The sequence below is a fragment of the Podarcis bocagei genome (assembly GCF_964188305.1).
Source record: "Podarcis bocagei genome assembly, chromosome: 13".
Classification (NCBI taxonomy): Eukaryota; Metazoa; Chordata; class Lepidosauria; order Squamata; family Lacertidae; genus Podarcis; species Podarcis bocagei.
The window spans coordinates 27860668-27887791 of record NC_138138.1 but is presented as its reverse complement, the minus strand read 5'-3'; the positions used below and the strand labels follow the sequence as shown (position 1 = coordinate 27887791).

The 27124-nt window shown below is 46.5% G+C and overlaps 2 protein-coding genes across 4 annotated transcripts; one reads left to right on the top strand and one right to left on the bottom strand.

Moving 5' to 3' along the window:
- The first annotated feature begins 38 nt into the window (after positions 1–38).
- Positions 39–11579, top strand: ZPBP2 (zona pellucida binding protein 2). 2 transcript variants are annotated; one of them, XM_081168708.1, is made up of 8 exons: positions 39–274; positions 1445–1525; positions 3968–4093; positions 4706–4867; positions 6179–6397; positions 7457–7542; positions 9563–9740; positions 11457–11579. In XM_081168708.1, exons 1-8 carry the CDS (start codon positions 172–174, stop codon positions 11552–11554), a joined length of 1053 nt encoding a protein of 350 aa, XP_081024834.1. In that variant the 5' UTR covers positions 39–171; the 3' UTR covers positions 11555–11579. The 2 variants fall into 2 exon arrangements, with proteins under 2 accessions (XP_081024834.1, XP_081024835.1); XM_081168709.1 differs by having other exon boundaries at positions 40–178.
- LOC308572536 (gasdermin-A3-like) lies at positions 11578–27124 on the bottom strand. Of its 2 annotated transcripts, XM_081168690.1 has the most exons (11): positions 26727–27124; positions 23124–23401; positions 21258–21432; positions 19317–19479; positions 18645–18744; positions 17605–17658; positions 16939–16971; positions 15750–15889; positions 14567–14744; positions 14130–14203; positions 11578–12852 (listed from the first exon to the last, which is right to left on the bottom strand). In XM_081168690.1, exons 2-11 carry the CDS (start codon positions 23332–23334, stop codon positions 12619–12621), a joined length of 1362 nt encoding a protein of 453 aa, XP_081024816.1. In that variant the 5' UTR covers positions 23335–23401; positions 26727–27124; the 3' UTR covers positions 11578–12618. The 2 variants fall into 2 exon arrangements, with proteins under 2 accessions (XP_081024816.1, XP_081024817.1); XM_081168691.1 differs by lacking the exon at positions 26727–27124 and having other exon boundaries at positions 23124–23581.

Genomic DNA, 27124 nt, shown 5'->3' with positions numbered 1-27124 from the left:
CAGTAGCCATGGTTACTAGAAAGACAAGTTGACAAGTCTGTTGGCTTGACAGTTGGAACGCCGACTGGACGCAGGAGGGTTATCTCCCTTTGTTTCCCCCTTCTCCTCCCCTTATGGACAGAAGGCTGAGAGGGCCAGAGTAGCAGAAAAGGATGGACTCTCCATTGCACCATGCAAGGCGGCAGTGGTTGGTCGCCCCTTCCCCTGTACATCGCCCCCCACCTTCTCCTCACAATGGGGGTCATGCTGAATGCTCTCATGGCCTTGACCCAAGGTAACTGACATCCATTTTACAATGGATCGGCCAATGTTATCCAGGTCTGGGTACCGGGATTCCCCAGGGGGCGGGACCAACCGGCCAATGAGCATCGCTTGGGTCCGCCCCTTGGTGGTTCTCAGGCCTAGCCTTCTCACAGAGGGTACAGAAACTGGGTGGGATGGGGGGAACCATTACATATACAGTGGTACCTCTGGTTACGTACTTAATTCATTCCGGAGGTCCGTTCTTAACCTGAAACTGTTCTTAACCTGAAGCACCACTTTAGCTAATGGGGCCTCCTGCTGCCGCCGCACCGCTGGAGCACAATTTCTGTTCTTATCCTGAAGCAAAGTTCTTAACCCGAGGTACTATTTCTGGGTTAGCAGAGTCTGTAACCTGAAGCGTATGTAACCTGAGGAACCACTGTAATTAAGTCTATTGCAAAAAGCAACCAAAATGGGTCTTGTTGCGGCACCTTAAAGATGGACACATTTATTGTGGCAGGTTTTGCAGGCAAAAAATTCTCCAAGGTGCTGGCTTCTTCTATGCCCTTCAATATGACTCATTCTCATTCTGCTGGAGCCAACTTGTGTGCCACATCAAGTATTTTGGGTAGAACGTTAGGGTGGCTTACCACGCAAGCGCCATCTGATGAAATTCCCTCTTCCTACGCCATTCTGAGAGGTGTAGGAGGCCTGTCCTGTCCTTGCAGCTGGCCACATTCGCAGGGCTGGTGCAAGAAGTCCTGCTGCTTGCAGCAGATGCAGAGCCACTGCCCGCCCCCCGCCCCCACAACACCACACAAGGACTTCCATCTGCTTCCTGCTCCTATTCCTATAGATTGTGTGGTCCTTCCAGAGTAAGGTAAGGTGGGTCATGTGGCCCCAAAGAGCTCCAGTTCCAGACCCTCTTCCATCAGACAAACCACCTACCAACATCTTCATTTTATTGGGATTGAACCTCACTTCATATTCAGACCCTACTATTCCTCCAGTTAGCTCAGGGCAGCTTGCATTGCATTGTAGTGCTTGTTATCTTCACAACAACTCTGTGAGGAAGGGTAGGCTGAGCACTGACTGGTCCAAGGTCATGGAGCAAGCTTCGTGTGAGTTGAGATTTAACCCCAGGTCTCTGTGGTTCAATCCCATGTGCCCTAATCATTAAATAATTTTATTTTCCCCACAGTCGAAAATGAAGTGGGCAAAGAACAGTATTCTGTTACGTCAGTTAAAAAGAATTACATTTATGGCAATACCCACCATAAAGGTAACATTTTATTTTTTCCATTTCTAAAATTAAGACGGTGCATGGAATACAGTGTGTGTGTTGTTGTTGTTTACCAATGAAAGGAGCAGAGATAATTCTTAGAAGTTCAAAAGGAGCATCGTATCCTGTTTGTGTCACTTTATTGAAAGAGATCTAAACTACTGAGCCTCTTGGGCTTGCCGATCGGAAGGTTGGCGGTTTGAATCCCCACGATGGGATGAGCAGTTCGAAACCACACCAGTGCAAATAGATAAATAGGTACTGCCTTGGCAGTAAGGTAAACAGTGTTTCCGTGCACTCTGGCTTCCGTCACAGTGTTCCATTGCGCCAGAAGTGGTTTAGTCATGCTGGCCACATGACCCAGAAAGCTGTCTGTGGACAAACGCCAGCTCCCTCAACCTGAAAACGAGATGAGCACCACAACCCCATAGTCGCCTTTGACTGGACTTAACTGTCCAGGGCAGTGCTGGATTTATGTATAGGCTAAGTAGGCTGAAGCCAAGGGCCTCTAAATCTAGGGGGCCTCGCCAGCCTGCCCTCTCCCCAGTGCCTCAGGCTTCCCTCTCCCAAAATTGTAAACCCAAGACTTCATGCAAAGGCAGGGCAACTCAGGCCCAGCAACTATGAGACTCAGGGCTAGCCAGTGGGGCCCAATTTGAAGCAGTGGGGCGCAACTTGAATTATTATTTTTTTGTAGGGCCCCACTTAACAGCCAAAGTCTGCAAAATTTTATAGATATAAATAAAATCCATCTAGATTGCCCTGGTGCAGGGGGTCCCTTAGGAGCGGCCCACAGGGTCCAATTTGGCCCACTTGCTCCAATTGCCTTAAGGTCAGCCCTGATGAGACTGTGCAGGGGTTGGACTCACAAGCTCTGCACCTTCTAGGTCCCTGGTGTCACCATTCAGAGTATAGACTCAAGGACTTGTTATGGAAATAAGGGGGGGGGGCACTTACTGGAAATCAGTTTTGTCACCTCTTCCCCCACAAACCCCGAGAGAATGAGCCCAGCCACCTTTTATTCAAAGCCGCATAAGCACTACACTACAGCATGGCCATAAACTTGTACGTTCAACCACTGAAATATACACCCAATATGTAGCAATGGAGATTTATGTTACTGCTTTATGAAAGAACACTGTGTTTTATGAACGGATTCTGTATTTTTTTGAATTACTTAAGAGCCACCAATAGGGAGCTCTAGAATCTGACAGCTAACCAACTGGGTACTACCAAACAGCGACCCCTATTGCTGAAAGCAGGTAACCAGCAGGGAATGCTTCAGCTCAGCCTTTGCACTGTTGACTGAACACCCCTGCTGTGCAGATAATAAGAAAGCTCATCAATTGTATCCCTTCTGGCATCCTGGCCGACTCTATTACGCTGGTGTAAACCCTGGTGCACCAGAAGCACAGAATAGCAACAAATAAAATCTGCTCATATGTCAGCAGCTGATAAGACTTGTCAACCAGTTCTTCCATGGTCTTCCTAAATTATAAAGCTCCAAAATACAGGCCAAAAGAGAGCAGGTCTGGGAAGAGCGAGACATACAATGGGCACCACCAGTGAAGAGGCCCTGCTCCATGTAGCTCCTGCCCTGTCATTTGATAGTGTGCCCCCTTGCCCTCCTTCTTGACATGGAATGCTCTCTATTGGAGTCTCCAGGTCCAGTACAAAGAACATAAGAAGGGAGAGCAGGGACCTTAAAGTTCCCAACAGCTGTTAAGCAAGCAAGCAAGCACACAGGTCACCTTTGTCACAGTCAGGACGCCTATGTCCTGGCCAGGCCTGCACCCAATCTTGTTTTTGTAAAACCTTGTTTGCCCTCAGTAACCAAAATTATATTATCAACATATACAAGCAGAAAAGTTGTTTTCCTTCATTTGCAAGGAATCGTACAAAACAAAGTGGCACTAATAAAGAAAAGTTCCAGAGTGGCAACAGAAAGCAAACTAAAAATGCTTTTGCTGGTCATCAAAACTATCCAGCAATATCAAGTCATAGGAAAACCGGTGCTATTAAGAGTAATCCTTCTAGTTGGTTAATTAGTTTGGCAACTTCCATGCACATGCTAATTATTTCCGCCAAGAGTTAAATGAACTAATCAGAGGCAGCTACAGGAGAGCTATGAGATTCAGGTGAGGGTCAGATGCCTTGTCAATCCCAGCAGGTATATAAGAGGACAACACGGCCTGCCCAGACCGCAAAAGGTTTACAAAGTTCAGTTATTGCAGAAGTTTGTCAGTATTAATTTTATGCATTTTTGTTTATAATACTTTTCCATTTTCTTCTAGTTGTGGGGGTGGGGTGGGGAAGGGTCTCACAAGTGGAGTAACCTAGGGCCTCTCTTCATCTAAATCCGGCCCTGGTCCAGGGTCCTTTACCTTTATCTTTACTTATGCTCAAGATATGACCATTTTTCAACATCTTCTTCTTCTGCAGTGAATGTCTATGTCAAAGTACACAGAGACAGCCCCTTTCTAGTGTGCATGGACTTGTCACTTTCACAAAGTGAAGTCATAGACCCCAACTACCTATGGATTGGGCCAGATGGACTGAACCTGAGACGTGAGTTACCTTTTTGGCAGAATCAGAAATTGTAGAGTTGGAAGGGACCACGTGGGTAATTTAGTCCAACCCCCTGCAATAGAAAGGATCAATAGGCTTTCTAGCTCAACTCCCTCCTGAAGACAGGGCTACAAGCTCACCCCCTCCACATGGAGAGGTGGATTCACCCATACACCATAATGTGCCACAACCAGAGTGCCAGAGTAGCACAGAAATTAGGTGCTTGTCTGCTGGGATCCAAATAACTGTGTAACTACTTCCATTTGCCCAAGAGGTTATTGGGCTTGTGTTTCCTGACTTTCAGTTGCCCTGGCGCATGGCAAATCACTTTTGAAATTGACAGCTGGGAAATTATATGGTTTCCTATTATATGGTTAAACAGGGTCATTTATTTGGGTATCTGCGCTAATAGTGACTTCTAATGGTGGCAGCTGCCCCAGCACAGAAAGCAAAATTAGGATGCCATTTGCATGTATTGTAGGACTCCTCCCACCAGATCCCTTGCATGCCTGCAGCTGCCTTAGAGCACAGATTCTCTAGGCTCATGTATGTTGCATGTCTGTTGACGTGGCTTTACCTTTCTTTCTTTCTTTCTTTCTTTCTTTCTTTTAGGGAAAAGTTATGTGAATCTCACAGCTACTGGAAAGTTGATGGTGCACGGTTTTACAGAGCACCTGTCTGGATCTTACACTTGCACACTTTCTTACAGAGTTTTACAGCCCGACATGAAAGGAGAACGAGAGATATTCAAGACATATAGGTTTATGGTGTATGGTAAGAGAAGCAAGTCCTGTCTTGCCTGCGCCCTCCTAACTCTTCCTCTAGGCCTTGCCTAGAGCTGAATCAGGCTGCTCTGAGCCTCCAAAAAGCCCCAACATACCAGAGAAGTTTGGATACTCAGAAATGCACCGTCCTCTAATTGAGGACTCAACTAGGGTTGCCAGCTTTTCAGTTAGCTCCTACTCCTGTGCCTTTAACAGCAGCTGAATCTGCAGACACCGGTAGGTACTTTATCTCCATTATCTGGAAGGTGCTCCCTGGGCATCTTTTGACAGATCAACCCGCTATAAAAGGCACAAGAGCTGGCCAAGCCAACACCTCTCTCTCTCCCCCCTTCCCCTCCCTCTCTCTCTCTCTCTCTCTCTCTCTCACACACACACACACAGAGAGAGGGGGGGGGTACAGGTTTTCTTCTGCTTCTCTTTCTCTGCAATTAAACCGGGATTCTGTACTAACTGCTTATATGTAAGTGCCCCAGAGCACCCGTTTACTACTAATATGCAGAAACTGAGCTGGTTCACATGTCATACTAATCCACAGTTTTAATTATTTGTTATTATTTATTAAATTTGTATACTGCCCTATACCTGCAGGTCTCAGGGCGCTTCACAGTTTTAATGCAAGGCGCCTGAGTTGGGACAAACCTGAGCAAGCCTTGAGCTTGCATGCTCCTCTAATGTCTCTCCCCATCCAGCTTCCCAGTCCTGGAGCCATGGTTCTGAGTAACTATAGTGAACTTAAACAAGCCAACCACCCAAGCCATGGTTTGAAGCTGGCTTGTTAATGCTAACCACAGTGCGTCAGTCGAGAAAAGGCCATGGTTAACTTAAACCTGAAGCTTTAAACTCCTCCTGGCTGTGCAAGAGAAGAGGAAAGGATTAGCACATGAACGCTCATTCTAGCTCATGCACATTATACTAAACCACAGTTGTGCTAACATGACCGTTGTTCGTGGATTTTGTCCCAGGTGCCCTGCTTCTTCCCTGACTTTTAGTGGCCAAGGAAATAAACTTTAAGTGAGAAAGAGAAACAGCAGCAGCACTTCTACTGGTGTGGCTTACCTGGTGTCAGATTGTAGCCAATTCATAGATCACAACCCAAATACATTGACCGAGGCCTGAAAACAATAGATCAATTTACACCACAAGCCTGAGAGAAAAGAGCCTGGGTCTTTTGTTTTCTGTACAAATCGTAGTTGCGGTAGGTGCTTTATAAATAGATAAATATGGTTAGCAACAACAGCAGATGATAGTGCATACCATTTAGAGTCACACACATTTCTCCTCTCACCCCCATCTTTTAAAGCATATCGGGAACCAGATTACACGTATCGAATGGCTGTTCACTTTACGACCAAAGAGTGCCGTCTAACAACAAATCATCAATTCTTTCAAGAGCTAAATAAGATCTTGAACAATCTGATTTCCCACCTGACGTGTCGTATCAGCGAGACGTCCTACAGATGCTTTTCTGTCAAGCGACCAAAACATGGGCTAGAAGATGAGCTGTTCATTGTTTTTCAAGGTAACAGAAGAGGGGTGGTTCTGTTTTGTCACCATGGCCTTTGGCCAATGGGGAAACAGTGGTGGGATGATCCACATAGAGCTAGATACTTAGAGAGGATCTCTAAAGATCCGTCAGAGGGATATTCTATCTCCAATCTTAGCACCAAACACCACAGCATTGAAATAGGCCCTCTGCCTGTTCTTTAGGAATAAAAGGGGGAAATGCTGCCTTTTACTCTTAAACAGCAGGCAGAGGATTTATTTCCAATTTTAGTGTTATGTTGTTTGGTGCTAAGATCAGAGATAAAAGATCCCCCTGACTGGCCTTTAGAGAGTTTCCCTAAAGGGCATTTTATCTCTTATCAGAAGAGAAAGTGCCCTGTCTTTCTGACAGTACACAAGCTTCCTGAATGGTCTCTTGCATACCTCCACTGAACTTCCTTGCAATATGCAGCCACCAGAGAGGGTTGGGTCTTGGTTCACATGGGCTCACACGGGGCAAAGTGAAGGCCCAAACGACATCATGAGAGCTGCCTGCAGCACAGAACATGCCCCAGAATTTGCTGCAAGGCCCTGGGGTTTAATGGCAGAGAAATCAATGGCAAAAGTCTTCTCACAAGATAGAAAGTTTGAAAGCCACTGCCATAGGCCAGGCCTTCTGTCGCTGTCCATGGTACTTGGTTATAGTATAACTGAAGCCACATTCCTTCTTCCTTCTGTTGCTTGCTTCACCCATCACTTTAAGAGCTTAGGGTTTGGGGTTTATTCCCTCCCCCCGCTTCCTGGCCCAAAGATGGAACTATAAGACAGGTGATGTGTCTCCTGGATTGTCCGTCCTTTTCTAATAACACTCCTGAACAAGGCAGAGCTAGTATAGCTTTAAAGAAGGCAGCCTTTGCAGCTGCAGTCCTAAGCAACCTTTCCTGGAAGCAAATTCCATTCCAATCGCCCAGGTTTAATTGTGAGTAAATAAGGCTTGGGAATGAGTGTAAAAATCCTGTCTTTGGTGATTCTTTAGGCACAATTAACAGAAAAATGGATTTTCATCAGCAGGCAGTTGTATTTCTTTGCCTTTTAGTGAGTCCATTTGCCCCTGGCTGGGAACTTATCTGTGGCAAGATGGCCTCTGACTGTGAAGATGTGACCAACAACCGTGTTCAAAAGGTCGGAGTTCTTTTCAAAAAAAATTCTGAACAGGAATATTGAACAGTTATACATTCCAAAATGCTAACGAGATAAGTGAGTTGGGAGAGAGGGAATAGAGGCTCAGAGCAGCCTACAAAACGTAAAATACCTTTCCCTACTCCTTGGCATATAGCCTCCTTTGTACACTGTGTACTCTATTGCAGTATCTTGGGTTCGGATTGCTCTCAAAGTTAGGTTTTTGGGGGTGGAGATAGGAAAGTGCCCCCTCTCCCCAACTGGCAGTGCTTGGATCAATAACTGTTCTGCACATCCGCTGCTGCAGTTGTCCTTTTTCTCTTTTTTTGGCTAACTGCTTTGAACGCACCCCCCCCCCTTGTGGTTAGTCCATTAGGGTAAATGGGGCACTACCCTCCTTTCCATGGAGGCGCAAGTTACAGCAACAGCCAAGGCGACATTTTTCCACCTTCGCCGCATCAAGCAGTAGGTCCCTTACCTTTCCCGCCCCGACCTGGCCACAGTGATCCATGTGACGGTCATCTCCAGGCTTGACTACTGTAATTCGCTCTACGCAGGGCTGCCCTTGAAGCTGTCCCAGAAACTCCAGCGGGTACAGAATGCTGCAGCAAGGCTCCTCATGAGGTCTCTGCCATGGGAGCATATTCACCCAGTGCTTTTCAAGCTGCACTGGCTCCCGGTGGAGTACAGGGTCAGATTTAAGGTGCTGCTTTTGACCTTTAAAGCCCTTCACGGCCTAGGACCCTCATACCTACGGGACCGCCTCTCCTGGTATGCCCCACGGAGAGCCTCAAAGTCCATAAATAACAACACCCTAGTGGTCCCAGGCCCTAAGGAAGTTAGATTGGCTTCAACCAGAGCCAGGGCCTTTTCAACTCTGGCTCCAGCCTGGTGGAACGCTCTGCCTCATGAGACCAGGGCCCTGCAGGATCTGATTTCTTTCCGCAGGGCCTGTAAGACAGAGTTGTTCTGCCTGGCCTTTGGCTTGGAGCCAATTTGATTCCCTCCCTCCCTCTCTTTTTTCTTTTCCTTCTCCTCCTGCAATGAGGCTACATTTTAATATTTTAATGTTCCATTATTTTAATGTTGTATTTTATTTTTGTTTTTAAGTTGTAATCATTCATCTTGTTTTTATTATTGCTTGTAAGCCGCTCTGAGCCCGGCCATGGCTGGGGAGGGCGGGGTATAAATAAATATTATTATTATTATTATTATTATTATTATTATTATTATTATTATTATCCCTTTAACCTCAATCTGCCCTCTGCCAGCGCCTACCTGTCTGTCTCTTTACATGCATCCAGTTGAGGGGATGGCCCTGGCTGTTGGTTTCAGCACTGCCCTGGCAGAACTCAGCAAGGAGCAGGGTGGGAACCAAACTAGAATTACTTGGCTCTGCCTATCTTTGGCTCTGGTTCCACCTCCTCCTGGTCTCCCTGGCCTGCCCTACCAGTATCAAGGGACACCCTCTACCATTAGCACATGCCCAGTATTACCAAGAAGCATGGCTGCCATGACAGCCTACTGAACAATGAGGCTGGCAGTGCCAACAGGAAAAGGAGGGGATAAACACTGGCTGGAGAAATTAAAGGGAGCAGCCATAACCCTAAAGTCAGAGGCCAGGGTTCCTGCACCTTCGGTTTTTATCCTGAAGTGGGAGGGTGATTTCAGCGGATGCCGCTCCTCATGACATGCACTGCAGTGGTGTGAAATGCTTCAAATAGCCCATTGCTATCCTTTAAAAGTGCAGGGAGCAAGCAACTTCAAACAGCATAGACGTTTGAACACTAGAGGGGCCTTCTGCAGGCATTTTCAAATGTTAGTGCACAATTTATGGGGACTAAAAACTTGCTCCTTTATGTAATGAAGTGGGGAGAGAATGGTTGCTATACAATGCACTGGCAAGGGCAAGGAAGTGAGAAGGAATAAGCCCCTCTTGTTATGCGTTGGGAAATATGTAACATTGATGCATCCAGTCAACATGCACATTGTTGTGTTTTTCTGACTTAATTGTATGTTTTAGGCCCAATCGCTCGTGGAAGAGTTCTTCCGTAGGCAGCAGTACATCATGAAACATGAGTTTCAGAATGCCCCTGCAATCCATTACGTAGACCACAGTTTACAAGTCACTCGGCTGGACAGCTGCCGGCCAGGATTTGGGAAAAACGACATCGCCCACAGCGACTGTGCAAATTGCTGCGGTATTTGTTTTATTATCTATCTATTCCCACCACCCTCACCACCCTCCTCCAAAGTGTTTGGGATGGCACACATGGCTTTGGGACGGTTGCTCCTCATTTATTATCACAGCTCTGCAAGGTAGCTACTGAGGCTGAGAGAGGTCGGGCTCAGATCACCCAGCAATGAATGCCCACTTGATTTCTCCTATTAAATCAAGCGATATAAGGGCTCTTCGAGCACAGCTTTTTGAGGTTGAGAGAACACCTCCTCCGCAACCTCAAAAGCACAGAGGTGCAATTGCTCTTTTAAGAAACAGGGATGGGTGAATCTGTCTATTTTAGGTCAGTGCCACTTTGGCAAAAAACAACAACAACCCCAATTCGTTTCTGCAGCACATTGCCCAACCAAAAACCTCTCAAAATACTATTGAAATATTTATCCTGAAAGTATTTTTATTCCTTCTGCACACATGTAAATACAAATAGTGTAGCGACATTTGGAGAAGGGTGAAAGCAGAGGTGCCAGCTTCTGAAGGGGGGCACATCATGTGGTGCATGACGTCATGGGTGTGCCATCCTGATGTTGTGCTCGTGACATCAGGATGTTGGAGGAGCCGGGGGTGGAGCCAAAGACAGTGGCTGCATGGCTTCAATGACTGAAGCTCCTCCTCTACCTGATACTGTGACCGGCTAGGGCAGGCATAGGCAAACTTGGCCCTCCAGATGTTTGGGGACTACAACTCCCATCATCCCTAGCGAACAGGACCAGTGGTCAGGGATGGTGGGAATTGTAGTCTCAAAACATCTGGAGGGCCGAGTTTGCCTATGCCTGGGCTAGGGGCTGCTTCCTTGCTCCTTCCCCTCTGTGGCAGCAACAGGAGAAGGAAGCAGCTGCTAAAGCCATGCTGCACTTGGCTCCACACCTGACCTCCTCCTCTACTGCTTTTGAACATAGTGGGGGCCTGGCCACCCCCCAAAAATATTGGGGTGTGTGTCCAAGAGGGCCTGGCCCCCAGGAGATGGCACCCCTGGGTGAAAGCAGCCTTAGCTGTTATATGTGCCTACCATTGGACTGAGTTCTTAATTGTACAGTGGTACCTTGGTTGTCAAATGACTTGGCTCCTGAACAAATCAGCTCCTGAACGCTGCAAACCCAGAAGTAAGTGTTCTGGTTTGCAAACGTTTTTTGGAAGCCAAACTTCCGACGCGGCTTCCGGTTGAGTGTAGGAAGCTCCTGCAGCCAATTGGAAGCTGCGCTTTGGTTTTCGAACAGTCTTGGAAGTCGAATGGACTCCCAGAACAGATTAAGTTCAACAACCAAGGTACCCCTGCTATTTGTAATTCCCATCCTGTGAAAATTGCTTTGCTTCCCACTGTCACTGTTACAACAAGGATTTGATGTTAAAGATAACAAATGAGCACTGGAAGTTTGGCAGCAAAAATAGTAACAAGAAAAACAAAAAAACCTGATGAATTGGTGGAATATATGCAGTGTTGCAAGATGTGGGAGTGGCCATTCAACAAATAACTTGGAATTGTAAATAAATGTTTCCCTTAATTGCAAAGATTAGACAAGCGCTTGCAATGCTGTTGCACTTGGTCCTTTGTGTATATGTTTTGTATGTGTGTGCATGGAGAGGTAGATATATAATCTTGATTGTTGCAAGAATATAATGACTAATAACCCATTAGATGGCTTCATTTCCCCAATATGACGTTTGCCCATTTGGTTCGCAGTGGCCTGTGACCCTGGGAGCTACAGCCCAAACAATGCAGTGGTCTGCCAGCCGTGTACAAATATACGGATTAAAAACTATGGAGCAAAATCCTGCTAAATAAAAACAAAATGAGAAAAATGGAGAGTGGATCCTAAGACTTGTTATTTCATCGTTTTCCGCTCCAATCATGGGTTCAAACGAGAGTCAAAGAAAGACATAGAAACGGTAGCACTGTATTTACCTCCACCATGGAATGTCTAGTAAATATACAATAAAATTAAGCACATAATTCATAATAAGATCTAACAATAAATAGCTAACAATAAATATGTGGAAACATAATACCAATAAAGCAAAACTAAGGCATCTCCAAAATTAAATATTGATCCCAACAAAAACACCTGAATGATACTAGTCTCTAGGCATCCTGAGTGTCTTAATAGTCACAATTTGTGATCCTCGTTTCAAGGGAATTTATTCCTAATTTTGAACTCAGCAGCTGAGAATTTGGCTCCTCCCACTTCCAACAGTGTATTGCCATACAGAAGCTGGACCACTGAGGCCGTATAACACTCTTCTGAAAAGTCTTAGGATAATCATAGTTTAGGGTTACACTCTAGTTGTCGAATAGCTGCAGTTTCTTGTGAAACAGGAAGCCTCCACATTTGTATTAATGTTACATGTGGCCTTTGGACCAAATACCCCTCCTAATAATGATGGTGATGATGATGATGATGATATTTATATGCTGCCCACATGACTGGGTTGCCAAGTGGAAGAACCTTGTCAACAAATATTTCCAAGGTTCCTGCAAGAATCATGCATTTGATGATTTGAGGACCTCATGTGCCATCTTGGTCTGGCATCTGGGCCATGTGGCTGGATTTCACAAAGACACATCAGAAGATGGAAAACCATAAAGGCTAGGATGGTAACTGGGATGGCAAACCACTCCCCAGCAGCCTAGTGCAAACCATTTGCTACTTCTTGTGGTCTTCCAATCACTCCATTCCACAAGCGGAGAAGCAGGAAGCACCAGCCAATTCAGAACTGGACGGGCTCAAAAGGGTGGAAGCACTGAGTGCTGTTCAGGGCTTTACACATTAAGACCTCAGCCCAGCTGACCCCCCTTGCAACAGGGGGAAAGATTTGCCTTCTTAGGATCTGTTTTACTTCCTGCTTCACCCACTTAGGATCTGCAGGGCATACAAGCTGGAGTACAGAGCAGCCAGTTCTGAACGGGCTTCGTTGCTCCACAGACAGACGGTGGAGTCTTTCCCAGCTTCCAAATCCAGCCCACAAGTTTGCAGCATCTCAATGGCCAGGTGAATTTCTTCGTTCTTCAAGGAATGGTGTGGAATCTCGAAATCGCTGCCTTCGTCGCCAAAAAGAATCCACTCCAAAATGCCATCCATCTTTTGGTGTAAAAAAGAGAGAGAGAGTGGGACAAAATGAGTGAAAGGGCCAATTGACACCTGCCCCTTCCTCTGGCATATGAGCAGTAATCGCCTTCCTTGGGCGCGCAAGTGCTCACAGATACAGCAGGGTACAATTTCCGGGATGAATTGTGGGAGAGGGCAGTAACTGAAGACGACGTGAGAAAAGCCCTGCTGGACAAAAATTCTGTCTAGTCCACCACCCTGTTTTCACAGTGACCAACCAGATGCCTGTGGAAAGCCCCAAAGCAGAATTTGAGCACAAAAACACACTCCCATTTTGGATTCTTAGTAACTGACATACTGCCTCAGCTACTGAGGTAATATACAGTGGTACCTCAGGTTAAGTACTTAATTTGTTCCAGAGGTCCATTCTTAACCTGAAACTGTTCTTAATCTGAAGCACCACTTTAGCTATTGGGGCCTCCTGCTGCCGCCGCACCACCAGAGCACAATTTCTATTCTCATCCTGAAGCAAAGTTCTTAACCTGAAGCACTATTTCTGGGTTAGCGGAGTCTGTAACCTGAAGTGTATGTAACCTGAAGCGTATGTAACCTGAGGTACCACTGTAAAGGTAAAAGGTAAAGGACCCCTGGACGGTTAAGTCCAGTCAAAGGCGACTATGGGGTTGCGGCACTCATCTCGCTTTCAGGCTGAGGGAGCCGGCGTTTGTCCACAGACAGCTTTCAAGGTCGTGTGGCCAGCATGACTAAACCGCTTCTGGCACAACGGAACACCATGATGGAAGCCAGAGCACACGGAAACGCCGTTTCCCTTCCTGCCACAAGGCTACCTGTAATATATGAGGTAACATACAACCATAGGGACTAGTAGCCACTGATAGACTTCTCTTTAGTCTGTTCCCAGCCTGCTTTCTTGTTTCTTCACACATACACATTCACCTCACCGTAGCTAGGGAGAAGTCACCTCACCCAAACTCTGATTCAAAATACTCCAGAAAGATCTTTTACGTTCTTCCTAACTGTCCCTTCCCCAATGAGGAAAGATCAACCATCTTGGACAGAGTGGATGACCAAGAAAGAGACAGCCAGTGGCCATAACAAAATGTTAAAACGCTTAAGGGAAAATCGTCCTGATGTAAAGGGTGAGGGAAGAGCAAATGAATACCTCCCAGGCATGAATGTTGATCTTTTCCTTAAAATTATTATTATTATTATTATTATTATTATTATTATTATTATTATTATTATTTTAAAAAAACTACATGGAAGGAGTTAACCCGGAAGGGCCTCACCATCTCCAGCTGCTGGGCCATTTTCTTCTTCTCCAGGATGGTATCCAGCAGTGGTAGCATCTCATAGTCCAAGTCTGTGAACACAAATCCCAAGACATGATAAATGGAGCAATACTGTCACATCTGGATGGTAGCATCTTTTACACAGACATGCGCAAAGTTATCCAGAACAGACAGGTCTGGATGGATGACTTAGAGCAGGCATAGGCAAACTCGGCCCTCCCGATGTTTTGGGACTACAGTTCCCATCATTCCTGACTACTGGTCCTGTTAGCTAGGGATCATGGGAGTTGTAGTCCCAAAACATCTGGAGGGCCGAGTTTGCTTATGTATGCCTGGCTTAAAGGCTTGCAATGAAGGTGCAAAAACTATCCACCAACCCCTCTTGCCTTGGGGAAGCCAAGCAGACACACCCAACCAATAAGTGTTTTCCATACCATCTAGAGAAGAACAAAGGAAGTTGACTGGTCCCCAGAGATCTTGGTTTTTCGCACTCTCCGTGTCTTGAGAAATCCCTAAATAGGAAAGCAGCTTTTCCACAGAAGGTCGGTGTTCCTCATTCAGGGACTCCAGCATGGAGTGATCGACACTGTTTCCTGCCATAGAAAGCTCCAGCTGATGGGAAATTATAGCAATTGGTCAGTCAACAGGGGTGAAAATGGACAGCTGCCGCATATAGCAGAGCCCTTAGCTACCAATGCCTTTCTTTTCTTTTCCCCCCAGAGCCGAGATGCATATTTGCTGCTAAGTTCCAATTAAGGACTTCTGGGAAGATAAGCAATGTGATTAGGTGCAGAGACTGAGTGGATAAGTTTGGGTAAAGCCAGGATCTTGGAACAGACAGGCTGGAAGCTCGAGGAAGAAGATACTTTGGTAGCAGCTTCCCGGAACAAGCGCTGAGACTGAAATAGACACTGGAAGGGTACATATCTGCTGTGAAGAAGAACCTGCAGGTGTTGCTTGACTCCAGCTCCCATCTGCCCCAGCTAGCATGGCTAATAGTTAGGAATGATAGGAGTTGTAGTCCAACAACATCTAGAGGCAGAGCTGGCCCAGCCAGCAGGCAGGGTGAGTGAGGCTGCTGCTTCAGGTGGCAGATGCCCACAGGTGGCATGCCAATGAGTGTCCCACCTGCCCAGCCAACACCAGTGGTGGAGAAGCACCGCCCCCAGCAGCACCGATTTTGGGCAAGATTGCATCCATCTGGGGCAAAATCCTTACCCGAAATTTGCAAACCCTTCCCCCAAATTTGCACAGATGGTGCTGCTTCTAAGCCAGCAGTGGCATGAGCAGGTCAGTGGTGGCAGCAGGGCAAAGCGGCAGTTCCCATTTTGTCTACATCCCCCCCCCAGCCCCCGTCTGGTGGGTCACAGGTTCTCCATCCCTGGCATTTACAGATTTAGTCTGTGTCCACACTAGGGTTTCCCAAGCTTGAGCCTCCAGCCGTTTGTGGACTACAACTCCCATCATCCTTAGCTAGCAGGACCAGCAGTCAGGGACAATGGGAACTGTAGTCCACAAACAGCTGGAGACCCAAGCTTGGGAAACCCTGGTCTACACCTACATGCAGCAGAATAGCACAGTATATGAGCTATCGGGCAGGTGAGAAAAGTGACGAACCATTGACTGGACAGTGGAAGCGACTTCTCCGTCCTGCAGCAAAACTTCGAAGGATTCCAGAAGCTGCTTCTTCAAAGGCTGGCTCAAGAGTGCCAGCGGTTCATATGCCTCTTTGACGGCGTCTTTCACTTGCTGGACAGCTAAAGGTTGCAGTCAAGATGGTTAGCATAATTTGGACTACGGCGCTTCTGATAACACACAGGTTCAACAGCTCCGCCACCCCTGATCTAAGAGAGGAGGTGGCTTTGCCTTTGAGGACTGAGGCTGGTTTATGATGGGCCACTTACCATAACCAGCCTCTCTGTTAAAAGTGCTTGTTAGGGCACATTGCTTAGATATTCCAGCGATACATAAATAGCTTAAATGAATAGTATGGCGCTGAGTTTCAGAGGCAGCGGGAGCTAATTTCAGCTGGGTTCAGCTTTGAGAGGAGCAAGAGGAACATAGACCACACCTGGAGAACTGTGTCCAGTTCTGGGCACCGCAATTAAAGAAGGATATTGATGTGCTGGAACATGTCCATTTGAGGGTGACCAAGATGACCAAGGGTCTGGCAACCAAGCCTTAGGAGGAATGGTTGAGGGAGGTGGGTATGTTTAGCACAGAGAAGAGGAGACTGAGAGGAGATGTAACAGACACCTTCAAATATCTAAGGAGCTGTCACTTGGAGGATGGAGCAAAGCTTGTTTTCTCCTGCTCCAGATGTTAGGACCTGAACCAGTGGCTTCAAGATACGGGAAAGGAGATTCTGAGTAAACATCAGGAAGAACTTTCTGACATTAAGAGCTGTTTGACAGTGGAGCATCCTCCCACGAGCAGTGGTGGACTCTCCTCCCTTGGAGGATTTTAAACAGCAGTTGGATGCCACTTGTCATGTATGATCTAGTTGAGATCCTTGCATTTCAGGGGGCTGGACTAGATGACCCCCGGGATCCCTTCCAACCCTACGATTCTGTGATTCTACAATTTTTATTATACTGAGCCAGACCTACTGACTGGCAGTAGATCACTTATTTCCCATTCCTACCAGGAGATGCTAGGGACTGAACGTGGAACCTCCCGCATGGAAAACAGATGTTCTGCCATGGAGCTATGGAAGGAATTTGCTGGTCTCTGGTGGGAAAGATCTGCAGGATGGGGACAGGCAGAATGCAGGCGCGAAATCAGAAAGCAACAGAAGGCCACTTGCCTGTTAGTGAGGAGCCCAGCTCATCCTGGAATGCTAAAGGGAGAAGGAGAGAGAAATTAAAAAATACTGGCTTAAAAATACCCACTTGGAATTCATGTTAGCTAAAGCTGTGTTCACTGTGCACTCACTGCGTTTCCAAGTGCTGGGTTCACGCATCATCCAAAACTCATTATGCACCCTGGACCTTTTCAATAGAACACTACGGGTTGAGTCCCTGTTTCTCAAACCAGCTTCACACCAACTAGAGTCCGTAAGCTGTTCCTAATTCATCTCTAGCCAAGGTGTGAACACCTGGCACAGGGCAAAGACATCCCCGCCCTGTTAAACGCCCCCCCTTCATGTGTGCATGAGCAGAAATGAATCTGACACTAACGAAGCCGTGTTGATGTGAAGAGCTGGAGCAGAAAACACTGTGAAACCCATCAGGTGGGGGAAATTTAATAGTGCTGTGCGGTGCTAATTTAGCCACTCTAGTAATCTTTGCACACCTTTTCCTCTGTTCCCTCACCTCCTTCTTATTCTGCCTACTTTGGACATTCATACTGGAAAATTATCAAGACAGAGTCCTCTCTGTCTCTTTTTGTTTCGCTTACATTATTCCGCAAAGCGCCATACATTTTGAGTGCATTATTATGTGTAAATTATAAATAACAGTCTCACACATACCATCATACGTGAGTGAGGAAACCAACTTTGTTTGAAGCCGCTGGCAGAGCAAAACTGGAAAGAAAACGAAGAAATGATCAGGAAAGGATTGCAGAATCGAGTTCTTCATGTCTTCCATGGTCTCAGAGTGACTCGGGGGCAACCTGCGGTGCTGAACTGTTTAACTACAGGTAGATGCCTCACACACCAGTTGTTATCACACCACCCAGCAAGCTCTCCAATTCCTGTGGTTCTGCACACCAAAAGCATCACTGTCAGGGACTGGTCCAAAGAGGAGGGATGGTGAAGTTCGCCCCACCCCGCCCTCCACTTCCCGGAGAAGAGGGAGACAGTATAGATTTAGAACAGTGGTTTGCAGAAGGTCATAGTTCAGAGGCTGCAGAGTGGAGAAGCTGGGAAATATTGGGAGGGGAGCAGGAAGAAGAAGAAGCACTAGGGGAAAGACAGCTGACAGACTCAGTGTGTCTAGAAAGCATTCCAGACCCCCCCCCCAGGACCCAGCATGCCTTGAGAATAGCAGAACAGAAAGCTCAGAGGCAGAAAGCACAGATCAGCAGGCTCAGGGGTGATGTAGAATAGGAGGGACTGAGGGGGTGGGACTTTACTTGGAGCAACGCCATCATCTAAGAGAGACTGCATTCCTTTCTCTCTCTCTGTGAATACTGAATAAATTACTTGGTAAGAACTCTTCTTGTTTATCTGCTTCTTGGCATCCCACTTGACAATCATTTTCTCACTCCGTTGCAGGGTGAATTGACTCATGGACAACCTGCTGGAAGCTTCATGCTACTAGTGGAAGGGGCGCTGATAGCCCTGACCATTTAAAAATGAGAGAGCTGCTCTCTAGATCATCAAGAGGGCAGAGACTGTGGAACCTCCAGGTGCTGGACTATAAGTCCCATCATGTTGTCTGGGGCTGAAAGGAGTTGGAATCCAACAACTGGAGGGCCGTAGGTTCGCCATCCTGGCTCAAGATGCTTTCACATTCTGTGTGGAAACTACCCCCGTCTCAATCTGTACAGACAACTCATTTCACTCACCCAGTTCTTCGTCATAGGTTTGGAGCTTCTCAACCACGTAGGCCAGCACTGTGCCCCGGGGGATCAGCATTGCATTCTTCTTCACTGTTGTGCTCAGGCCCTGTGTGCAGACAGTTGTTGTTCTTGTGGTTGTTATTATTATTATTATTATTATTATTATTATTATTATTATTATTATTATTTCAATTTGTATACTGCCCTTCATTTGAAGATCAAAGGGCAATAAAAATACGAAATGAGAACACAAAAGACATAGCAACAACCCCCCTCTCACAAGCACTTATAAAAGGTCATAGTTTGATCGTTTAATCAGCCAATTACCTGGTAACAACAACATTTTGTTTGTTTGTTTGTTTCCCACCCATCTGACTGGGTTACCCCAGTCTCTCTGGGCAGCTTCCAACTAAAAATAAAGGGACACAACAAACACATCAAACATTAAAAGTTTCCCCAAACAGGTCTGCCTTCAGATGTCTACGAAAAAGCATCTGAGAGGAGGGCATTTGACAGAACAGGTGCAACTACCTAGAGACACTTTGTTGCCTGGCGCCTAAAGACCTGTAATGAAGGCGCCAGGCAAGCTTCCCTGGGGAGAGCATTCCACAAATGGGGAGTTGTGGGAGACAGAGAGAGAGAGAAGAGGGAGAAACCACAAAGCTAAAGGCCACAAACCTGTATCGTCAATATTTCCGCTGCTGTCACCGTTCCCTTGCCGCCTGCTTGGACAGTCTCCTCAATCAGAAGCGGCTCCATTATCTCGAAAGCCTCCGTCACAACATAGAAATGCAGCTTGGGGTAGAGTTGCTGGAGAAGACTGAGGGATGGCACCATTTTCCTGAAAGCAACAGGGAGGTACATTGCAATGGCTCCTAAGCATTCAGGGTTCTTGCTGAGTGAGGAAAGAACCGGGGGGCTTCTGCGCCCCTCATGAGGGCCACTCTGGGAAGGGCTACAGAGCAAAAGTTTCCCAGCGATGTGGCACTTTCCCAGACCCCACCCCCGGATCCTGCCCAAGACAATTTGCTTGCTGAGGCAAAGGACAACATGGTGTGTCTCCCTGTCCGCTTTCCATGTGACCTTCCTGGCAGTTTTACTTCAAGACTAAAAGCATCATCTTAATGCGCATGCCTCCCCCACAACTGCCCAGTCCACAACTGCACAGTATTTGTTCCACCCCAGGCACCGGCAACCCCCGCTACACCACTGCTACCCGGATGCTCAGAAAGTTGAGGTCATTGTAATATGTTTTAGTATTTTAATTTTTGCATGCTTTAAAGGAGGGTTGTAATTTTTTTCCTTGGTTTTATTGTTTTCCTTTTTTGTATACTGTTTTGATGGTTGGTTGGTGTGTGTGTGTGTGTGTGTGTGTGTGTGTGTGTGTTTTACAATCAAGCAATGTATACATTTTATGAAATGAATAAATCCTTGAAAGTGAGGAGAGTGAGCATTCCAGAGACAAGGCAAGGATTGTAGCAGATTCTGCAAGGAGTGTGTAACTCAAGTCCCAACTCAAGGAATCCTAACTCAAGGCTGCTTTCTTTCTTCTATCCTTGACTGTCCTCTAGTGGACACTGTTGGGGCTGCAGTTAAGTCTTAAGCCCTCTTAGCAAAAACAGATTCTATTTGTACTGAGCTGCTGTTGCAGCTTTTGCTTGTTCCTTTCCACGTGGGAACTTTCATCTTTTTTGCTTTCACCTTGCTTTGTCATTTAATGTTGGGTATGCCAGGTTGCAGGGACGCGGGTGGCGCTGTGGATTAAACTACAGAGCCTAGGGCTTGCCAATCAGAAGGTCGGCGGTTCGAATCCCTGCGATGGGGTGAGCTCCCGTTGTCAATCCCTGCTCCTGCCAATCTAGCAGTTCAAAAGCACGCCAAAAAGTGCAAGTAGATAAATAGGTACCGCTCTGGCGGGAAGGTAAACGGTTTCCGTGTGCTGCTCTGGTTTGCCGGAAGTGGCTTAGTCATGCTGGCCACATGACCCGGAAGCTGTACGCTGGCTCCCTCAGCCAATAAAGCGAAATAGGCGCCGCAACCCAAGAGTCGGCTAAGACTGGACCTAATGGTCAGGGGTCCCTTTACCTTTACCTTCATGCCAGGTTGCAGTGAGAAATGGTGCTTCAGATGAGCTCCATAGTGCTAGCTGCCCTCATAAGGACTGCCAGGCTATTCCTATTCTGTGATCCTTCCTGTTCAGAGGGAGCCTGGTACAGTCATGGTGTGAAAAGTTTCACTGAAAGACAGTTTAGAAGACAGGGTGCCCAACACCCACTGCCTATTTGGTGCGCATTTAAAGCACATGGCAATCCCCCAACAAATCCTGGGAATTGTAGTTTGCTAAGGGTGCTGGGAACTGTAGCTCTATGAACTACAGTTCTCAGGGTTCTTTGCAGGGGCGATGTGCAGTGTGGATGTGAGAATGAATGTGGGCCTGATCCATTTCTCTGTCCTACTCTGCAGCTCTTGGTGACACCCAAAGTCAGCTTCCTGGAGCAGCTCCAGTCTCCTTTTGCGGTGCAAGAGAAGGCTCTCCATTTGCAGAAACCAAAAAAGGCAATGGCCAACAAGCCTGGTCGACTTCTCCCCTTCCCAAGCACCCTGCAAAGCCCTGCTCACCACAGCTCCCTGGTGTCTACATAGGTTTTCCTCACAGCCACCAGAGAGGAAGACAAGCAGGCCGAGCCCAAGCCGCCGATATCCACTGCGGCAGTCTGTATCTTGAGGTTCAGTTTTGCTCCAGATTTGTGGCAGATGTTTGCAGAAAACAGAAGTGGTTCGGAATGTTTCAGTTCTGGGGAAAGCACAACAAAACCCCACATTCAAAACACTTCGGTCAGATTTATTTCTTTAACCACCACATTCCACATTCCTGATGATTCTCAAAGAGGTTCACAATAATCAAATCATATGTACAGGCAGATGCTATCACCCTTCTTCTAATTACAGAGCCAGAACAGCAGGTTCTCTTGACGGCATTGAACTGTTATACTATGTGGCTCCTACCTCTGCTTCCTTGAAAGGGATCTGTATGTAACGACCAAACCCATTGGGTTTATGCAATTCATCCTCCCATTCTCTCCCCTCCTAGTCCACTTTGTTTCCTTCCTTACTGGAAGAAGTTGCTTGGCAGGAGGGTGGAGCAGCTAGAAGTGCTACCTTCTTAGCAGGTGTGTCTTTGTTGCTTACCGGAATAGATATGGGGAGGAGTGATCTGCCGGGGGCAAGGTTAACATAGATCCTTTCTGCTCCCTGATGCCAAATACCTATGGTTTGCCATTATGTCTGAATTGGACAAACTATCCGTTGTGCATTCAGTGGTCTGTGTTTGCCTGAGCCTGGACTAAGGATTCTGAGCCCCTGTGTTCTGATTCAATATGTGATATCCAATCCCAGAACATTTCAGGTTTTGGACCTCTGCCATTGGCCCTTAAACTCTGAGTTATGATTTGCAGCTTGGAGGTTTAGACAGCCAATCGCGTTGGGAATGGGAGTGGCCCAGGCTTTCAGAAATGTATATAAGCAGTTGTTTTGCCCCTGTTGTCTAGTTCTGTTAATTCAGTAAATGTTCTTCCTGGTATCACTTGTGTCTTGCCTCATGGGAACCCACCTATACTTCACTATCATTACTACAAACCACTTTCCATGCAAACCAGAACCGGGATCCATAGTTCATATTGGGTATGCGAGTTTGAAGCATGGCCCGCTGAATAGCTAAACCACAAATCCAAACACCTTAAATCTCTTTTGTCGCCTCCCAGACACCCCAGCCATGAAATTTCAATGTCCATGGAGGGCTACTTCAAATGTGTGTGCATGGAAGTGTGAACACCTTCAGACGAGGCATGCACAACTTTCCGGTCTAAACCCCAAACGGAGCCTACATAAGCCATGCGTAAGCAAATAGCAAATCTTCATTGTCTGTCTGGGACAAGAGCCTCTCCAGCTCTATGAGCCAGTGTGGTGTAGTGGTTAAGAGCGGTAGTCTTGTAATCTGGTGAACCGGGTTCACATCTCCACTCCTCCACATGCAGCTGCTAGGTGACCTTGGGCTAGTCATACTTCTTTGAAGTCTCTCAGCCCCACTCTCCTCACAGAGTGTTTGTTGTGGGGGAGGAAGGGAAAGGAGAATGTTAGCCGCTTTGAGACTCCTTCGGGTAGTGATAAAGCGGGATGTCAAATCCAAACTACTCCTCCTCCTCCTCCTCCTCCTCCTCCTCCTCCTCCTCCTTCTTCTTCTTCTTCTTCTTCTTCTTCTTCTTCTTCTTCTTCTTCTTCTTCTTCTTCTTCTATAATGCTCTGATTTGGCTTGAATTCTAGATCCCATTCCTGGGTTGCTTGTCGCAGTTGTTAAACAGGAAAAAAGTCTCCCCTAAGCTTTGGTATGCACCCTGGTCTGGACATGGTTTCTAGTAAGCCACTGTATTGCTCCTGGCCCCACGGACCCTAATAAATGCCTACTAAATTATACGAAAAACAACATACCTATTTCCACCTCTGCTCCTTTCTCGAGCACATCCGCCAGCTTGAAAGGGCTTGGGGAATACTTCCGCGTATTCCAAGGAAACCTGGATTGCTCTTTAGTCACCAGAGAGAGAGGCTGGAAGCTATCGGTGAGTACCTGGCTAGTCACAGGTATCAGCCTCCTGTCTGAGCCCAGCTCTTTTATAAGCTGCTTGGTCAACCGCTTAAACATTTTTTATCCCCACAGATTGGAGGACGCTGAGACACAACAGCAGGAAGACAGGAAGACAGCTTACAACCTGTAAGGAAGGAACGGAATTATTTTATTTTTATTAAAACAGGATAGCCAGTGGGGTAAAGTAGTTCGAGTGTTGTATTACAACCTGGGAGGCTAAGGTGCAAGTCAGTGACTATGGCCCAATCATTGCCTCTCCCTTGAGCCTACCTCACAGGATAGTTGTGAGGGTTAGAATTGTGAAGGTAATATCTGCAGCATACATTTTAAACCCATGGCTCCCCCCCCTCAAAGAATCCCAAGAACTGTAGTTTACCCCTCACAGAGCTACAATTCCCAGTCCCCTTAGCAAACTATAGTTCCCAGGATTCTTTGAGGAAAACCAAATGCACAGTGTGAATATGACTGCTGTCCCATCCCCACAGTTGAAGTAAGCGTCAACTGCCATGGGGGGGGCACCATTTTGGTTTTTTGCTTCACGCAGCAAAATATTTTAGGCTGGCCCTGGTGCTGTAATACCTGCAACTTTTCAATTCTCAGGGCACATCTGGTTCTTGGGCGCTCCTCAAATTGCAGCCCCAAACTAGTATTTGAAGTTGTCTGTGGAACTGGGCAGTGTGTTAGGCCTTAGGCTTTCAGAAAAAGAGTGAGAGAACGCTCTCCCAAACAACATTTACAAACCATTTTGAAGGCTGTATTCTGAGGCCCAGGTTGCATGCAAAGTGGTTTTCCTCCCAGTATTTTTTTTTTCCTGCTAACTTTGAAGGAGTTTTGGTTGAAGAAAACCACTTCCCTAAGCGTGTGGTGATCACCTCACTTGCACATGCTGCCAGTGGTGAAATCTAAGGCTGGCAAAGTACTGAAGTGTTGCTGTTGTTTTATAGGCTGCCGTCCTGCTTGTAATTAAGTGATCGCTCAACTGGTCTTTATTTATTTACAATATGTATATACTGCCTTTCATTATCAAACTCCAGGGCAGGTTACAGAACACATTAAAGCAGCAATAAATTTAAACCGTAAATACAGCAAGCCACAACAGAAAAAAATAGAAAGCATAGTGCTAACAGCTGAGTATGAAGATCAGCAAATGCTAAATAACTAAGGGCTTATCCATACTTACTGTGCTTTAACGTTCTGTGTGCAAACAGTTACCCCTCCCCAAAAAAGCTTTCCTTGCAAAAACCTGCTCTTTAAAGCTGAATTGGAGCAAACATCAATTTGGGTTTTCTGTGGACTGACATTTGTTCCGATTGAGCTTTAAAGGGTGGGTTTTCAGGGGAGAAAGCTCTGGAGCAAAAAGAAAAGGGGGGGCTTAACAACCCAGTTAGAAATTACTTTACACAGTGAGAGGAGGTGGAGGAAACACAGAATGGAGGTCAAAAGAAGAAGAATGAAGAACAAGAAGGAGGAGGAGGAGGAGGATGAAGAGAAGGAGAAGAAAAAGAAGAGAGGAGGAGAGGGAGGAGGAAAAGGAGAGAGGAGGAGAGGGAGGAGGAAAAGGAGGCAATAAAAAAATGAAAGGGAGTTCTATATTCCTCATTGTGATTGAAAGCAGATTTTGTGTCTGTAAATGTTGAAGGTGGAAGAGAGAAGGAAATCCCTAAAAGGACAGTCAGCAGAAAAAAAGTGAAAAGTGCCAGCCCTACTATTAGGTAGAGGGAAGCAGTGGTGCCTCACACCCTGTCCTGTTCCCCACTGAGCTCTCCTGCTGCCTTGAGGTGCAGTGAAGGATGCTGCCCCATCATCCCCAGTGTTGAATTACACTTCACCTTCTGTCAGGTTGGCTACACCACATGGAAAGGAGCAGGCGCCATCTTGGCCTGTGCTTCAGGCAGCCAAATATGAGGCCAGCCCTGACCACCAGGTCACTGACAGCGCAGAGAAGCATTTCTCAATTAAGAAAGGATGTGGCTTTTCTTTCAAGCTGTCCATGTGCTACAAAATGCGTACAGGCAACAGGGTTACAAAAATCTGCCTGGGCTGGTCCTGTTTATAGGCTGATGTAAACACTAATACAGGGACGCGGCTGGCGCTGTGGGTTAACCACAGAGTCTAGGACTTGCTGATCAGAAGGTTGGCGGTTTGAATCCCTGTGATGGGGTGAGCTCCTGTTGCTCGGTCCCTGCTCCTGCCAACCTAGCAGTTCAAAAGCACATCAAAGTGCAAGTAGATAAATAGGTATCGCTCTGGCAGGAAGGTAAACGGCGTTTCCGTGCTCTGCTCTGGTTTGCCAGAAGCGGCTTAGTCATGCTGGCCACATGACCCGGAAGCTGTACGCCGGCTCCCTCGGCCAATAAAGCGAGATGAGCGCCGCAACCCCAGAGTCTGCCACGACTGGACCTAATGGTCAGGGGTCCCTATACGTTTACCTTTAAACACTAATACAGTGGTACCTTGGGTTACTGATGCTTCAGGTTACAGACTCCACTAACCCAGATATAGTACCTCAGGTTAAGAACTTTGCCTCAGGATGAGAACAGAAATCATGCGCCAGCGGTGCGGCAGCAGCAGGAGGCCCCATTAGCTAAAGTGGTACCTCAGGTTAAGAACAGTTTCAGGTTAAGAACAGACCTCCAGAACGAATTAAGTTCTTAACCCGAGATACCACTGTAAGATAAAGGCTGATTTGGAAGAAAGAACATGAAATTCACAAGGAAGGTAGTCAGCTTGCCCACCCTGCCCGATGGACTCACTTGCCTTTAACAGTCCCATCAGTCAGAGAAATTCAACAGGTGTAGCTTTCCTTGTTAAATTTCTGCCCGTCAGGTAACTCCGGCAGATGCACGAGCGCCATCAATAAGAGAAAAGAGGAGTCTTGGCCCCAAGAGACACCATGAATTTGTTCAATCCAGCTGCCTTTTGAGTTTTTTTCTTTCTTACTTACTTTTTTAATGCTTTAAAAATGAGAGGCTAAAATGGCATGCCTGCCAGCTTCACATTAAAAGCGAAAATGTGTGACTTGGCATGGGGGAATAAGGTTGGAAGTTAAAGAAGAGAGAGGGACCAGAATGAAAATACACAATTACTGACATTTTTAAAAGTTCTTTCAAACCGAGAGCGGTGAGGTAAGCTGGGAACGAGGATCGGATTGTTCTTGTTAAAAGTTTCATTTATTCAATGCACAGAGAAGCAAAAGGAAAAGGGGGAGGGAAACACCGAGTTATTTGCTAAAGATTTCCTGAGTTGCTGGATTATATCACATCAATAACTTTGTAATTAGTAATGATTTGTCTTCAACATTTTTAGAGGTGCAAAGAACCTATCTTAGTTTCGCTCCCAGCTACCTGTGCTCCTTCCGGGTGTAAAAGTGAGGTGGGAGATTGTGGGATGTCATGAAGACATTGAAACAGGATTTCTTGGTTTCTTTCAGAAAATAGTTTTTGACTTACCTGAATCCTGAAGCCTTCAGGTTTCTTCTTTAAAAAGGGGGGGGGGGGCTTCCTTGGTTGACAAGAATAACTTTGGATTCAGCAAGGTCAACTGCAAGTTTCCTTCTCATGAGCTTGCCAACAACACTTTTAAATGAATTGTGAAGTGAACTGCTGGACGCTTCGTTTTCTGCTAATAAAGGGAAGTTAGACATCCTTTTTTTAACCCTCCTTATGAGTCACACAAACCGCTAGGTATTGGCATGTTCAACTGGCTAGAGAGCAGATGAGTGATCAGTTGAGGTGAGAGGGTTCACATGTGCCACGACCTGCCTTGAAGTCGTGCCCTTTTACCTGTAGACAGAAATCCCAAACAAGTGAGGTAGAACTTATGGGTCTTCTGTAGTGACAGGAAAAAC

Coding starts and splice junctions, on each gene's coding strand:
- ZPBP2 (XM_081168708.1), top strand. CDS start 172: ATGCAAGGCGGCAGTGGTTGGTCGCCCCTTCCCCTGTACATCGCCCCC. Junction 4,094..4,705: donor AGATGGACTGAACCTGAGAC/GTGAGTTACCTT, acceptor TCTTTCTTTTAG/GGAAAAGTTATGTGAATCTC. Junction 7,543..9,562: donor CCAACAACCGTGTTCAAAAG/GTCGGAGTTCTT, acceptor TGTATGTTTTAG/GCCCAATCGCTCGTGGAAGA.
- LOC308572536 (XM_081168690.1), bottom strand. CDS start 23,334: ATGTTTAAGCGGTTGACCAAGCAGCTTATAAAAGAGCTGGGCTCAGAC. Junction 15,890..16,938: donor GCTGGGCTCCTCACTAACAG/GCAAGTGGCCTT, acceptor TGCAACCTTTAG/CTGTCCAGCAAGTGAAAGAC. Junction 14,204..14,566: donor CCTTTGTTCTTCTCTAGATG/GTATGGAAAACA, acceptor TTGTGTTCACAG/ACTTGGACTATGAGATGCTA.